This window comes from Gadus morhua, chromosome 20 (genome assembly GCF_902167405.1).
Source record: "Gadus morhua chromosome 20, gadMor3.0, whole genome shotgun sequence".
In the NCBI taxonomy this organism is placed as follows: domain Eukaryota; kingdom Metazoa; phylum Chordata; class Actinopteri; order Gadiformes; family Gadidae; genus Gadus; species Gadus morhua.
Window position 1 is genome coordinate 10,747,671 of NC_044067.1, and position 17,237 is coordinate 10,764,907.

The 17,237-nt window shown below is 47.3% G+C and overlaps 1 protein-coding gene across 1 annotated transcript in view; it reads right to left on the bottom strand.

Moving 5' to 3' along the window:
• Positions 1-3,621: 3,621 nt before the first annotated feature.
• Positions 3,622-17,237, bottom strand: part of LOC115533625 (contactin-associated protein-like 5) — a 55,501-nt gene continuing 41,885 nt past the window's right edge. Inside the window, 10 exon segments of the mRNA XM_030344211.1 lie at positions 3,622-3,918; positions 4,712-4,792; positions 5,800-6,003; positions 7,565-7,652; positions 8,541-8,674; positions 11,632-11,856; positions 13,490-13,631; positions 13,633-13,730; positions 15,453-15,671; positions 16,865-17,035. Of these exon segments, the coding sequence (XP_030200071.1) occupies positions 3,725-3,918; positions 4,712-4,792; positions 5,800-6,003; positions 7,565-7,652; positions 8,541-8,674; positions 11,632-11,856; positions 13,490-13,631; positions 13,633-13,730; positions 15,453-15,671; positions 16,865-17,035 (1,556 nt within the window). The 3' untranslated portion in view covers positions 3,622-3,724.

Sequence of the window (17,237 nt, forward strand, 5' to 3'; positions counted from 1 at the left end):
CAAGACTTGTATGAGCAACCTTCCATTTACCAGCTGACCGGCCCTAAATTGCCAGCCCCCCAGAGCCGGGAAAGCGCAAACGGACACATAGTGTTGGAAGCACTTAATATCCATGGCAGTGTGTATCGCATAATTTAAATGGTTGTCTGAAATACAAAGCGAGGCCAGCAGGCTAATTTACAGCATGCCGTTTTTACTATTAATCGTAAATGATTTAGCCCCAACGGTTATCCTGCGATCCAACTGTTTCTATTGCCATTAAAAACATGTCCTGCATCCACACCAAACAATTCATTTTCATCATTTCCTCTTAATGCCCTATAAACGCTGCATTATTAACGTGATCTTAGACAAGTTCATTTGAGAAAGCCAGTTTCTCGGACCTTCCTTACATCTAGGACCGTGAATAATGCAATAGAGGGCTGGGCTGGGTTACACCACCCAGAAGTGGCGGTGAAAACGGGTAAGACCACAGAAGCAGCAAAATGATATTGCCGTTCATTTCAAGTAATATCATCTTTTCACATGGATGTACTGATAGCTGGTACTCGACAACAGACCCATACTAAACCCATAATGTGACATGGCTGCACAAAAAGGGGACTGCGTTTTTAAGGATGTCAACAAAAGAAAAAGTTGTAGGAAATTAGAGTCTTGAGTAACGGTAGGGAATACGGAATGGGGGGGCCATAGTCATAGTGTTGTTGAGAAGCATGCAAAGTTCTGTGGCCAGCCAAGCCAAGTGATGCCAAAGTAAAAGCACCACAACTTAGGTTTTGGTTGAAGTCGTGTTGTATATTTCCCCCAGAGGTAAGACTGGATTGAGGGCAAAAGTGGTTGGACCATTAAGCACAAAAATAACAAACTTTAACAATCCTTTTGCTTGTACAGGTCAAAGAGCTTTTCAGCAAAATATCCCTAGGGGTATATACACAAACACACACACGCACGCACGCATGGCCACATGCACGCACCCACATGCCTTAGCAAGTCTGAAGTAAGACCGTATGAAAGTGTGTAACAAGGCATCTAAGAAAATCATCACTTTTATTAATAAATTAAACATCTATACAAGATACCCTTGATACTGCAGCTATACAAATCATTAAGAAGGATCGGTGTCCACATTCAAAATGAAATACCCATACAAATTTGAGAATTTAGTATTCATTTCATGTATACTGGAGCTCTTGGAAAGTAATATACCGGTAGTTCAAGACATTCTTAGATACAAGCACGTGCACATCTAGGGTTGATAAGGCACGCACCTAAATCAACTTGTGCCCCAGTTACTTATTTCCTCATTTGAAATTATTTCCGTACATAGGAACATCTTAGTTTAGTGTCCTTATAATGTGTGCTTGTACGATAACAAAACACAGGCATGTTCTTCAATCATGAATTATTAAGACACATTTGTAATTAATTCAACAAAACTATTTAATTTGGAAATGAAAGAATTTGATCTTTGAACCCATCTATTGTTAAAGGCTTTAAGTCTTTTATTTTTTTCGCACTGCATTCCCACACTGGTGTTATGGTAGGGAAAGTACTTGAAATCAGCAAATTGTTTTGCAGATCTTTTCCGGCTGATGCCTTTAATTTTTGCGGGAACCATTTTAGTATAAAAAAAGCGAATATCTAGAAATCCCAGACACTTGTTTTGCAAACAACAATAACAAAATAATAAAACATGTGATTCAGAGAGGTTGAGTTAATTGGGAAAATGGTGAGAGGTATTTTAGCCAAGAATTCCAGTATTTTTATGCTTCCTTTAAAAAAAGGTAAACATTCAAACGCATTCGATTTGTCAGCACATTGGTTTGGTTTGGTTCTACGTTGCAATTACAGATATCTAGAATAAATATCTAAGCTATCTACCAGTTATGCCAACTTACTTGTAGAACTGCCACTGTGCTTCACAAATCGTCCAATGAGAATACTCCGAAAGGAACACATGAGTCAGAAGAATTAGAAGCAACAGAACACTGTGATCGAGGATGACACTGGAGATGTGACAGGCATTAAAGTATGAGGCCGTGAGCAGAGAAGAGTATGCAGAGCGGTCCGTTCCGTTGATAGACCTAATCAGTGGATAATAGATTTGATTGATTCATAAAACACTTTTGAATGCAGAATGGATTCTGTCTGTGTTTGGTTGAAATTGATACAATCCATGATTGGCGAACTTCAGTCGAGATGCTTCTCTACTCGGTATGAAGTCGTTCAGCGAATAAATGTGCACACATCCCGGTGAGTCATGTCTCGGCTGACAAATAAACGAAACATCAAACAACTCAACTGAAGGGGCCTGATTGTGTCTGTGGTTGGCTGTGTTGGATATTTATTTAAAAACCGCTGGTGACAGCTTTCATAGAAATGAAGAGGTCAAAAGTAGGATATCTTTCTCTTCGTAAATGTAGTGCAGTGAAAGGTATGTTTTTTTTTTCTCCACAAAAAAATCCCAGATACTTGTAAAACTGACTTATTTACAGCAATCGAGCGAGTAAATGCAGCCGGTCACTGTCCACCACTGAAAAGCATCAACACATTCCCCTTCCTTAGCTATGTATGGAATGACTATAAGCTCCCCTTGATGTCATCAGGATCGCCACTAATGACAGAAAATAAATAAATAAATACAAAAGAAACCTGAAGGCAACTTAGGCACTCTTACAGTAGGCAGTTCTGGTGCCTCCACTTGTCAGTCCTCAAAGCCCCCCCAAACGATCACAACACACCGCTAAAATAAGCTCTGACGTCGTCACCCATTGGCCTAGTCTACAATACCCCCCCGCATGGAGTCTTTGTGGTGGTCCACAGGTGGCCGATGTTCCCTCCCACCCTTTGGAACGCTACTGGCAACATGTTGTTTGCCGTTGGTTTTGTGTTGATATTGTGCACATTCAGGAGGCGTGGAGGGGACTCTGCTGTCTGTCTGGGGACGTGCCCCCCCCCCCGGCTGGCATCACGGTTCCGCCCCCCGCCACGATGACCCCCCCACTGCCTGAACACGTGTTCAGGGCGGAGGTCTGTGTCCTCCTGCCGAACCATCCGGAGCACGTCTCATAACACAGTAGGGGACTGCCATTATGCTGTTGTCTTTTGTTTTTTCCATGAGAAATCGGGCTTAATCGAGTCTGCCGTCAAGGACCGCGACACGATGGAGCAACACCGAGCGACGTCTGGGTCTCTGAGCAGCACAGCACCGACGCCAACGGGCCATTTTTTTCAGTGTCTTCTTGTGTGTGTGTGTTGAGGCGGAGGGAGAGAGAGAGAGAGAGAGAGAGAGAGAGAGAGAGAGAGAGAGAGAGAGAGAGAGAGAGTAAGAGAGAGAGAGAGAGAGAGAGTAAGAGAGAGAGAGAGAGAGAGAGAGAGAGAGAGAGAGAGAGAGAGAGAGAGAGAGAGAGAGAGAGAGAGAGAGAGAGAGAGAGCAAGAAAGATAGAGAGAGAGCTAGAGAGAGAGAGAGCGCTAGAAAGGGAGAGAGAGAGAGAGAGAGAGAAAGAGAGAGCGAGAGAGAGACACAGATAGAGAGAACGAGAGAGTGAGAGAGAGAAAGAAAGTGAAAGAGAGAGAGAGACAGAGAGAGATACAGATAGAGAGAGAGCGAGAGAGTGAGAGAGAGAAAGAAATTGAAAGAGAGAGATAGAGAAAGAGAGAGAGAGGGCGAGAGAGTGAGTATCTTGTACCCCGGGGCCCGCTGGCGTGAGTCCCCCCCCCCCGTCATATGTAGTACTCCTTCATGTTGTCCCTGACGCCGGCCCCGTGGAGGTGCAGCTCGGTGCGGTAGGCCGTCTCCAGGGCCTGGCGGTTCTCCTTCTCCTGGAGGCTCCTCCGCTCCGCCCGCTGCTGGTACAGGAAGCGGCTGAGCACCGCCAGCGCGCACAGCGCCACGAAGACCGCCGCCGTCACCACACCTGGGAGTGGGGGGGGGTGTTAGCGAACGACGGGGAGGGATGAGGATGGATGGGGGGGGGGGTGTTGGAGGCAGTGTGGTGGCTAATTGCTGCAGTGATCAGGTTTGCTATTTCCGTGTTCCCGGTGTATTTAATTAAACAATGCCACCTTTGAAGCCCATCAAGGAGGGCCCACTTGATTGCGGGAGCTAATTAGTTTATTTGCGTTGTGTGCAAACCGAAAACGGTTATTTTCAAATTCTCAGCGGGTAAAGGAAAATATCCAGACAACAAACAACACATAAGGAAATAGTGCAAATAATCATAATTACATGAGTAAGTGCTAATTAAACAAAACTCGAAAAAAATGAACTGGGCGCGGGTAGTAAACACAACCAAAAAAAATAAGGTGGAGTCGAGACGGCGACGGCGAAGTCAAACAAATCACAGAGACAGCTGGGGCCTGATTCAGATGAACTGGCAGAGAGGGCGTGAAGCCGGTGGGGAGACGGAGCGCCACACGCACACACCCACGCAAACACACTCACGCGCACAAACACACACACGCACATACGCACACACTCGCACGCACACACAAGCAAGCGCGCGCACTCGCATGCACACACGCACATACTCGCTCGCACTCGTACGTACGCACACATACGGTTGAACTCGCACACACACACACACACACACACACACACTCGCAGACGCACGCAGGCACACACAAAAACACATTTACACACACAAACACACACACACAAAATTACACACACACACACAAACACACACACGAGCACAGACACACACACACCTCCTATTACAGCGGAGTCATCGGGGGTGGCGGCGGTGTCGCTGCGTTGCTCCTTATCTTCCTTCTCCTCGGCAGCTTGATCTGGGAGCGGAGAGGAGAGAATCAGGCTCATTCATTAACTCCCAGTAATGAGCAAATGAGCCGTTCATCTAGTCGGGAATATTGGTTTTGTTGTGCGACGGGGAGGGGATGGGGGGGGGGGGGTTTGGATGGGGAGGGTGGGTGTTGGCGTTGGGGGGAGGGAGTTGGGCTTGCGGTGGCAGATAATGCTGTGGCGTTCGCATACTGTCGTCGTGGGCGATAAACAAAACTTCCATTACAGAGGGACGCTGCCGGTTCCATTACTGTCGCAGGCTTGTTGCCGAATCCGACCCGGAGAGAGAGAGAGAGAGAGGTAATAGTGGTGCCTGAAGCTGTTTGGCGGACAAAAAAACAACAACAACTAAACACAACTCGAAAACACAGCCTCAGAAACAATTGATCTATTTCTCTCTCTCTCTGTGTCGGGGTAATGGAGGCCGCAGACGGAACCTGGGTTACTAACAGGCTGGGAGGGGGTCGCGGATTGTACCTCCACCTAAACGCAATTTCCGTTCCCTTATTTCCTTTGAGCCCGAGTGTGCCTTTTAACAGTCCCCAGAGCGAGGACAACACCAATGTGACGAGCAGCACAACAACAAAGAATAAACATTTTATATTTTTCGGCCCACAAAATGTGAAAAAGCAATATCCGGAATGGATAACGGAAATGGACATCACTCTATCGGAAGGCCCGCCCCCTCTCTCCCAGTCTCTCTCGCACCCTCCGAGGCACGCCCAGAAGTCCCGCCCCCTCTCTCATTCTCACTCTCCCTCCCTCTGAGGCATGCCAGGAAGTCCCGCCCCCTCCCTCCCCCCCTCTCTCGCTCCCTCCGAGGCACGCCAGCAAGTCCCGCACCCTCTCTCCTGCTCCCTCCGAGGCACGCCCGGAAATGCCGCCCCCGGGACTTCCGGGTGCGCCTCAGAGGGAGAGAAACGCCCACTGCAAGCCCCCCGTTCGGTGCGGGCAGAACGCCTGGAGCTAGCTGGGCTTTCCAGCGGACCTTTACCCAGCAGAGAGTGCGAGGTGGCGGACTCGGCCAGCGCCACGCAGTTGGACTCCTCCAGGGCTCCGCGGATGCTGAGCAGCGAGCTGCCCCGGTGCAGCAGCGCCACCTTCAGGGGGGCCAGGTGGTTGAACTGCACCGAGGAAAGGCAGCCCACGAAGCCCCTCAGTCCCGCCTCACGCACCTCCCGGTGCACCGGGTCCCTGCCTGGAGGACGGAAACGGAGGAGAGACACACAGACAGAGAGGTGGAGAGACAGACAGGCAGGTGGAGACATGCAGACAGGCAGTTAGGCATAGAGACAAACGGACGTGTGGAGACATAGACAGACAGGCAGAGAGACAGACACACAGATTGAGGGACAGACAGACGGGCAGAGAGACAGACAGACAGATACGCAGAGAGACATACAGATGGAGGGACAGAAAGACAGGCAGGGAGACAGATGGTATGTGGAGAGACAGACAGGCAGATGGAGAGACAGACAGACAGATGGAGAGACAGGCCGGCAGCGGCAGACAGACAGATGGAGAGACAGGCAGGCAGAGAGAGGCAGGCGGAGAAACGGGCAGCGAAACAGGCAGGCAGGCCACAGACAGACAAGGAGACAGACAGACAGATGGAGAGACACACAGGCAGAAAACAGGCAGATAGCCAGAGAGACAGGTGGAGAGACAGACAGGCAGAGAAACAGGCAGACAGGCCACAGACCGACAAAGAGACAGACAGACAGATGGAGAGACATACAGGCAGAGACAGGCAGATAGGCAGAGAGACAGGTGGAGAGACAGACAGGCAGAGAAAGAGAAACCGACAGGCAGAGACAGAAAGACATGCAGGAAGACAGAGTGACCGATAGGCAGATGAAGAGACAGACAGGTACGCAGAGAATTAGAGAAGCAAGACAGAAATATAAACAATACATTTTCTTTGTTTAGCATGAATAACGATCCAAGATGTTTAGCAATGTGGCCATCTTCATTGCCAAGCAAAGAGAGTAATGTTGCTGTTTTTGGCTCCACAAGCAACGTTGTACGCTCCATACAAACAAATGCTGAATTAAACCGCCTTTCTCTCTGCTGCATCAAATAGGTTTCTATAGCAACAGCCATGAGGACGATAAAGACAATTATCCCTTGGTATTGATGGCAACATGCTTTAATCTTTTGCTGGCTAATAATTATAAGGATTTGTAATGCATTGATTAATGTCTGCAATCAGAACCAGAATGTAACCAGAGAGAGAGAGAGAGAGAGACAGAGACAGAGACAGAGACAGAGAGAGAGAGAGAGAGAGAGAGAGAGAGAGAGAGAGAGAGAGAGAGAGAGAGAGAGAGAGAGAGACAGAGACAGAGACAGACACAGAGAGAGACACAGAGAGACAGAGAGAGAGAGAGAGAGAGAGACACAGAGAGAGACACAGAGAGACCGAGAGACACAGAGAGAGACACCGAGAGAGACACAGAGAGACAGAGAGAGAGAGAGAGACACAGAGAGAGAGAGAGAGAGAGAGAGACACAGAGAGAGAGAGAGCGAGCGAGCGAGAGCGAGAGAGAGAGAGAGAGAGAGAGAGAGAGATATACAGACAGAGAGAGAGACAGACAGATAGAGAGAGAACGAGAGAGTAAAATAAGTGTGATTCTCCCAAATGTCTCGGCATGATGACCAGCTATTGATTCAAATCATCACTTCATTATTCTAATAAGAGTAATAATAACCAGCTGAGCAGCAGATCCCGTTGTGGCTGTTTCTCACGGCGCTGGGCTTACCGGTGACTTTGCCCAATGTCAAGGATCTGATTAAGATCAACTGTGCATCAGATGACAGGGTGTACTTTCTGTGGATGTCCTGGTCGATCTGGTTGAGTGGAAAGTAATCAAATAATAAGCCGGTTACAAGAAATCCAACCCACGGCTGGTGGTGCCTTTCAATACATTATAGATTCAGTATTATGTTCTACGCCGATCCCTCCCCCCGTCCCCCCCTACAAAACGCTACATTCACAGGACCATCCTGTAGAGTGCTTCCATTCCTCGACTTCCGCACTCAAACGACGGCTCCAGTGCACACCTTCCTAATGGGGCTGAGGAGCCAGTCTCGGTACTATTAAAACAACAGCAATTTGGACCTGAATGGACATTTATTGAGTTGTTTTTCTTCCGTTTAATGTGATTTATTTTGCCCCCCCTTTTAGTTGGGTTCACTCTATTCACTCAAAAAAAGAGATAATAAATAACTGTGCCTCCAGCAAAACGATGCGTGGGGGTGCTTACAAGAGACAGCCCGACTCAGCTGCAGCCTGCAGACTACGTGTCGGAATCATGTTTTCCTTCTCATTACTGACCCCTTTGGCCAGTAAGTGAACTTTAGCCTGCTAAGGCTCGCTCATTCAGAGCACTGTGAGTGTGAGCTCCGTAGGTTGAGAACAATATCAATCCTAAACTAATGTAAGTTATAATCATAAATAAACATAACAAAATTAAAAGTTATTCAAGGATATACATTTTTTAATTATCCACGCTTAGACTTCACTTCTTTCCTTTTTCCCGGCAAAACCCTTGTGGTTTAAATAAAATATAAATCAGCCCACAGGCTTTTCCCACGCAACGGAGAGATTCTAGGGAGGTCTCATATTTTAAGTTAAATTATAAAGTGTTAGTGTTATTAATCCTACACGTAGTCCTTTTAATAATAATCATGGTATGATATTGTGGTATAGCAATGTCTTGTAGCGACAAGGTTTACCTGGACGTAGACGTCCTTGGCCTCTCTGTGAATCCTTATTTTATGAAGGCGCCCATCGGCTAAATTCTGGCGAATGGGAACGAACACATCTGGGTCCTGGTCGGCTAGGAGGTGGTACCAGATCTGTAGGCTCCCTGGACACACACACACACACACACACACACACACACACACACACACACACACACACACACACACACACACACACACACACACACACACACACACACACACACACACACACAAATGTGTTTAATTGATGCACATAACACACCAACGTATGCATTTGGCCATCCCTTTTTTTTCCACAGTCGTCAATATTCAATTCAATTCAATTTTACTGCAGCAGACTCGAGTCTGATGCAGTGATAATGAAGTGAGCATCCTCTTTCAGCACCATCACCTTGGTTAACAATGCATGTACCCTCTTTTAGGGAGCCCTGTGGACGGGAAAATTTTCACCCGTTGACTTGAGCTGCAGAAGTAAAGACAGGGTGAACGCAAATACATTGTGTGTGTGTGTGTGTGTGTGTGTGTGTGTGTGTGTTTGTGCATTTGTGCGGGCGCCCGTGTGTGTTAATATAAATATATTGAACCTTTGAACTAAACTCCTACAATTGCCTCACAGGATATATTAATAATATTTCCATCCTGGATCTCTCTGCTCCGATGCCGAATATGTCAATATGCACTGAGTGTCCCACCCACACAAACACTGGCGGATCACAGCGAGAAAGGCTTTGCATTATCAAGTGGAGATGGGTCAATATTACAATCGGGGATCTGTTGGCAGAGGGCTTTGTGCTGTGTTTCGCACAGAGTCCTGAGTGTGCCACCGAGGAGCAAGATTACCGTGGATGAAGAGTCGCGAAGGCAGACAACTCAATATTTACCAAGGCCTGGACTCACGGGCGCCTCCCAGTCAGAGGCGGCCGGGCGGAAAGGGAGGCGGCGACAGACACTGGGGGGGCGGGGGGGGGGGGGGGGGGGAGCGCATATGACCGCTGCGCTCCTTTGACACGCAGGAAGCTTCGACGCACGGGGGACAGGGGACGCAAGGAGTCGGGATGGCAGGTCTGATGGGAACGGGTCCGACCGTTTGGGGGTACCAAAGAAAAATGTTCCGATGGAGCTCGGGTCAGCGAACAGTCAAACTCTATACCGCGGGGGTACCTGAATTGGTTTTGTATTTTTAACTGGGAGGCTGAAAAATAACACATAAAAGTGCTACAATTTGCGCAGCAGCAAAGTTTTATCGACGACCTTTTCCCTCGATGGGAACTGGCATTTCCTTTTTTAGATTTTCTTAAATTAGATACTTCCCAAGACAGCAGCATGTTGTTCTCGGATGTGATTGGCATTCAAGGAACTTTGAACAAACCTCCAACCTAATTCCTATTTTGTTCAACACATAATTCCCATGCACCAAAGTGGATACTGCAACAAAAGTTCTGTCATCTTTTTTTGGGTTATTATTCAGTCGCGGGGAAAATATCGCTGCTTATACATCAAAAAATATGCATAAGCTCAGATGTCTCAGATCAGCCCTCTGAGACTGAATTAATTAATAACAACACATTCATAAAATGAATGATAATGAAAAATGTACAAGCATTGACATGATTCTTTGGCTCTGTTATGTTCAGATAATATGGGAATTGCGCTTAAGCAACAATGTTACCTTGGATAGCTTATTCAAAGTGCCTAAGGCCCTGTATACCATATGGGACACCTAAAGGACAAACATTGCACTACACCTGGGAAATGCACAGATAACACGCCGTGTGTTGTACGTGCTAAGGAGCGCAGTGGGGACCAGCCATAATAACCATGCAGCCCATGTTTCCCCCACCAACCAGACATGAATGAAACGGACGGGCTGTTGTTTACCCGCATATTCACTGAGCCAAGCACTGCAGGGCTTCAAAAGCCTGCGTCAGTAACACGAGAATTCGACTCTGTGCGATCCAGGCACACACTATGAATTAACCTTGATGTCCTACTGCAGTCGTGGGGGGGGGGGGGGGGGGGGGTAGAACGTACAAGCTACGAGGCAACGCCTCTCTCCGCGGGACGTGTAGAACACTGCATGCGGGACGGATCGAACCCTTTTCTTTGAAAGGTACGGAAAAGGTCGGAAGGTGTAAACACACTTAATGAACTCAAAGTGATTTATCGGGAACTCTTAGTTCAAACGTTTACCCAAGCGCATCTGACTTGGTGAGTATGTTCGTACTGTCAAATGACCTCGACAAATAGGACTTAAATTACTTTCTTAAAAAAATACACCTAACAAAAGTTGAAAAACAAACAAATAAACTCAATGATTTAACTGATGTTTTATATGCATTAATACTTTCCAATGAATTGCATGGATAACCATGGAACTGAGCAGCTTTATTGTGGATAATTTTCCCTGCCAATACAAACCAAAACCCGGCTGGTTCAAATAAAACATTTTACTTTTTTGCTCACTAAACTAACTGTTCTTCAAAGCAGGGATTATTCAAAGGGAACATTGGAGTCAGCATAATTTTACGAGATGAAAAAGAAGGCCGGGACCAATTGCGCTTCTACATAAAAGCTATTTTCTTTCACTAATTCTCAGAATAAGGTAGGGACTTGAAGAATGCTGGCATTGTGTGCAGTTGCATGCAGACACCATATTGTTTTAGTTAAGGTACAAACGTCTACCACAGGTAATTAGGGCCATTGAATTTGAAGCTTGTTAGCAATAGTCACATGAATATAAATTAATACATAAATGTCCTTGTAGATCATGTTTGCAGTTCGATTTGAGTTGGTTAGTCTTAGTGGCTAACTGTAACTTTTGTCAGATTTAGGAGGTGGCTTTAGCAAAAACACCATTTAATCAAAGTATTAATTCCAATGATCGGCAAGAAAAATATAAAACGTACCAATTGAGTGCAGAATAAAAGACAAAGGCAAGAGGACATGTACACATGAAACATGTGGAATGCCTCAAGGGTCCTGCTGTCTCCGACCCATCGGTCACGTTTCATACATTCATCAAATGGTGTGTGGCTGTGGAGTGGTGTGTGTGCGTGTGTGTGTGTGTAAGACGGCGTACCGTTGGTGGCCAGGATGACTGCGATGTACTGCTGACTGAAGGTGCTGACGCTCAGCAGCATGGCGGGCCGCTGGGAGGTGAGGAAGCTGAAGGCCACGTTCTCCCTGGCTCGGCTGCTCTCTCTGGACACGCTGGAGGCCTGCGAGCTCCGGTTCTGCATGACCGAGAAGGGCTCCTGGAAGGTGTAGGTGACCGAGGACTCGCTGTCAAAGGACACCGACACCTCTGGAGAGAAAAACACGGTGGGGGCCGGTGGGTGGTGGTGACAAAACGAGAAACGTTAGCAGGAGCTCGCCTAAAAAACAAAAGGCAATAGCAGTCTATTGATCAACGGATCTTGAGATATGCTATTTTATCCTCTGAATCGCAACAAGTCCCACTTCCGGAAGCTGCAGAGATGGTCTAAACTAGGCTTAGTTAGGGTTCCACGTTGATGCAACGCAATGACCACGCAGTCGCTTCAACACAGTCGTGAACCTGTTTTGGTTCTGCGTCTGGTTAACGTCAGGGATTAAGTTAGCGGACCAACCACAGCCCTTCGGCATCGCCTCGACGCAAGGTTACAATTTTTGGGAAGCTCAAGTCAGCCCCTTTCGGTGGACGCATGGAGGCTCCGCAAGGACATAATTTTTCCATAAACCCCCTTGCGTTGAGTCAACGTGGAACCAATGCTAGGCCTTCAACTGTTCACTTTCTATAGTTGCAGTATCCAACAACTTCACTTTTCTCCGAAGGAATCCGGAAGGTTTCATTGCTCATGCCTTTTTCAATTTATTTATAGTATCTATATAACTTTTTTACACAAGCAAAAGATGAGAGTGAATGTGGGATCAAAATCAGAATCCATTGTATGGGCGACATCTGATAGATCCACCCCCACAGTAATGGGATTCTGGATGAGTGTGAAAGTGAAAGCTGGATCCTCCCTGCCACACCAGGAAAAGCGTGCGTAGCAGCCCGTGTCTGCCACCACTCCCACTCTGAAAATCTCCTCATATCCAACCTAAAGCACCTTTGATTTTTGATTTTATACATCTCCGATTTTATGGACCTCCTCCCTCGCCGCCGATGCGGTGAATGCCGAGGTGTACCGACCTGAAACTCAATTGGAGTCTTATATCAGGTGTCTCCCACTCATCTTGGCTTTCTATGGGGCGGTAAATGATCCACTTTCTTTTTGTGAGTATCCCTGTCGAGGAACAACAGTGAAGTGAAGCACGCTGTTAATGGAGGAACACCCTGTTAGAACAGTCTCCAATGAAACCGCGCTAAACGGGGCTCATCCTAAAGCAGGGCGCCATTCAGATCGGGATGAATACACCCGCTGAGAGCACCGTAAAGCGGTCGTCTCTCCGGGACTGATTGGAGTGAAGATGCAGTCAGAGGCGGCGCTGCATCTCTGCCTCAATTACCGCCGGGCTGTTTCACCTGTGCAGGCGGATTCCCAAAGTGCCCTCTCCTAACAAAACAAACAAAAAAAAAAACCTCAAAAGCAAAGCTACAAGCATTTTTTACCAAGCACGGGGGGGGGGGGGGGGGTTGCATAAAACGTCTTACCCTGTTGTTCACACTGACAGACAACAAGTCAGGCGGTAAATGAAAATACATACATTTTCCCACCCTGGGGAAAAACCTATGGTAATGGTGTCCATGGACATTTGCTTTACCTCCCTCATTTGTCAGCGGCCCCGCATGTCAGCCAAAGCCTTTTAAATCTGGCCCGGCATGAGCCAATTAGGGGGCAATGGGGAGCGTGTGTGTCGTCTCACGCGGCGGCGCCTCTCAGTGCCACATATAGGGGCTAGAGCGTCTATGTCAGCGGGTTGGGAACCTAATGATGAGGCCGGACTTTGCACACCTTCTCTGCAGGACGGGCCCCCGTAGGCGGACTGGGAGCAGTCGCAGACGTAGCCGCTGCTCTTCTCGATGCAGCGTCCCCTGTTGTGGCACAGGCTGCTGGAGCCGCTGCAGTAACCGGGGCAGCCGGAGCTGACGCCCTGGCGTCATCCTGGCCCTCTCCTCCAGGTTAAAGTGGACGCCGTTGATGGCGAGCGTTCGGATGCAGCCCAGGAAGCCCCTCTGCCTGGAGGCCGTTCCCCCTGCAGGAAGAGACCACCGTTAGTCATCTTTAAAGCATCTGTGAGGTCCGAGCAGCGTTCGCAGAGCGCGACTGAGATGAAGGAGTGTACGAAGATAAACCTGACTCTGCCAGGGTGCTTTAGTGTGCTATCGTTGTTGCAGGCCGTCACCGAAAGGAAATACAGTCTTCATTTGATGACCATTCCCCAAGGTAGCTGAACAACAACCAAATCTTTCATGACATTGTAATCGTGTAACTGCAGAGTAACATCTCCCTCGAATGCCATAGACACAACCAAAGTATTTGGTTTGTGGTGTACAGATCTTTCTGATTAATTTTCCAACTGCTTTGGCTATGTAAACATATGTTTCCCACGCCAATGCAGCTTTTTTTAATTGAAATGAATTCAGAGTGAGGGTAAGAGAGCGAGAGAGTGAGAGAGGGAGAGAGAGAGACTAGAGTGATGCAAGAGTACTGAGCCCCTGTACTTAAATACTCCTCAGGAAAACTCTATTGTTCCCAACCTCCAATTTTTTTTTTAATAATTCTAATATATTCATGTCTACAGCAGTCCCTCAACCCCTCTATTTTTCGTTCCAATGCTCAGTAGTAGTTCTTAAGAGCTGGCCCCGAGTGCAGCTTCAAGTGCCTTCAACATTTCGACTCCCATGGAGACGTTTTTCTTTCTTTCTTACTAGGAAATTATCCTACGTAGCAATGAAATGACGTGTACAAGCCACGTGAAAAGCAGAAACCACAATATGCTGTAAAACACCTCCTCTTTGAAACATTGAGTTCAAGATTTATTTCCAAATGTACTTCAAATTGTTGCGTTGTCTTTCGATCAAACATACTTTTTCCTTTTTAGTCTGGGGGCATGCCCTAGGTCAAAAACATATTTGGAACAGACACACATTTGCTTTAAAGAAGAGCCTTTATGCTAAGTCAGAAATAGTAAGGCAAAATTCCTGTCAAGTACTGATATAGAACAATTCTGAATCCTTGTCCACTGGAAATGTGTTACAAATGTGCTTGCTGCATGCTATTTGATATAGTTAATTCAGTCCGACTGATTGACTTAGTTCCACCTCACCTTCTCTGAATGATCATTCAATACTTGTGTGGTGTAGACAACATTACATTTATAGCCTAAATGGCTCTCTGGTTTCTAAGCAAATAAAAATGTTAAACACAACCATGTTTTGTCCGAACCCACAGGAACTCAAACACCGGCCCCCGCTGCAAAACCCCCACACTGCTTTTTGAAGCAGGAGGTTCAAGTATTCCCTGCAAGTGCTCGGCTCACCGTCCTCGTGGCTAGCTACCACCAACTCTCTTTTATGTGCTTGGCTTATTGGTTCTTCTGTCTACAAGTGACTCCACTTCCACAATATAATAACATAATAACGCTTTATATGCTCTGTGTCTACAGTTTTGTTTGTCTGCCACAGGTTTTTATACGCTTTGCTTAATGCGGTGTGGCTGATACGTTTCATCTGCTTGTGTGATCTGTGCACACACTTATGTGACTGCGTCGGCTTTATATCATTCTTTCCCCAACCGTTTCACATTGACGCTCACTTCTCCATTTCAGGCAGAGGGGGGGAGGGCCACACTAAAAACCTGCCACATTCGGCGATATCACGGCCGTTAACCGCGATAAGCCCTTTGTGTACTGAATCAAAGTCAGCGCTGGAACAAGAGAGGGGCAGTGGTGTGGAGGCGGCGGACCGCTGCTCACCCACAAACAGCTGGCTGTTGAGCTGCAGGCGGACGTGTGCGTCGGCCGGCGCCTCCAGGAAGCGCAGTGGCAGCTGGTCCACCTGCAGCGAGGCCTCCTGCACGCCGCGCTCCGCCCGCACGTAGTGCCACTGCCGGTCGTTCAGGGGCACGTGGGACTTGACCGTCAGCACCGCCGGCCCGTTGCCCACGTCGAAGGAGAAGGCCACCGCCGACGGAGCTGGTGGAGGGGGTCCGACATAACGGATCAGACTTTTGATTCATTTTCTCAAATTGGAACAGCAAGCAAGCCCAAATCGGGGTAAACAGAGCGTTTTGCTTTGTTTGTTGTTCTGACCAATCGCGTCGTCGGAGGCGGGGATCTGAAGGCTAAAAAGCGAGGTCAAACTTAGTCAGCTCTAGTGACGTAAGAACGACAAGCTGAAGCCTCCTGTCCTTTGAGCTTGTCTGCCATCAGACTTAAGGTATTAATCTCAAATCTGTTTTGTGAGAACAGGAGTGATTAAACGTGACCCTGGCCTTTTGTTTTTCACAGTTTCTACTATATAATGTAACCCCCTGCCCATAATGCAACATGATACAACGACGACCCCGGAAAAGGATTTATGAAGCGCTGGGAAGACTGCTCGTCAATAGCTCACATTGTCCCCTCAGCTATGGAGCGCTGAGGTGATTCATTATGGACCCTGATATAAAAGACTTTGTGATCCCTGTGATTGATTGCGTTAGGGCGCTGTGTGTATAAATGTGTAGAACTGATTATTTAACCAGTATTAACTTTAACTAACCACTCTGTGGCCCATCCATATGTTAGTGACCCAAATTTTGAGATATTTACAGTTCTTGCAAATGTAAATCAATGTCCATAGCAAAGGTAATACGATTTCTTGAATGAAGCACAGATTCTTATGGCCTACATCGCTTATTTCCTTTTCCCTTTAAATAAATGCACCAAAGGAGTTTCTTATCAATCCTAGCTTCCTTCATCTTTCTCTGGTATTCAGCAGGAATCCAAACTTGATTAAATAGTCGGACGAGAAATTGACCTGCGTTCTCCGCGGCGTGTGTGACAGCTTGATAATATGCTGTTGGCTTTGTCATTAGGGTTACACAACATGGTGTAGAACTGACGCTCACATTCCGCCGGAATTGAATTATCACCTGTGGCTGGAATTTCCCCCTGATAAGAAAAATAAAGGGAAAGAAAAGATGTCTGACAGCTATAAGGTGGGCGTCTGCATGTGAAGGAAATTCTGTGAGTGCTCCCCTCTGAACGTAGCTGTCAACCGCCAGGACATTTACAGGCAATCTCCCCGGAATCCTTTTCATTTTTTTAATGTATCGCCGCTACGTGACGCGTGTTAAAGTCCCGACATTCCGGCTGCGTCTGTGAGGTGAACCACCCGTACTCACAGCTGAGCTCCACTCGGATGAAGTCCTTGAGGCCCAGGTTCTCCAGGAAGACCCCCGAGGGGGCGCTGGTCTTGAAGTAGAAGGAGATGTCGGAGCCCAGCTCTGCCTGGAGGGTGGGGAAGTGGAGGTACGAGGACTCCTGGTAGAACGAGGCGGCGTTCCACGTTGACTCTGCAGACAGACAGAAGGTGTCAAAGTAAAACAAAGAATTTAAAGGGAGGAAAGATGGGACAAGATGAGGTGAAAATATAATTTATTATGGAAGGAAGGGAGGAGGGGAGGAAGGGAGTAGGAGAGGAAGGAAGGGAGGAAGGAATTCAATTCATTATTATCAATAGTAAATATGTTGGCTTACAAATTGCCTCACATAATG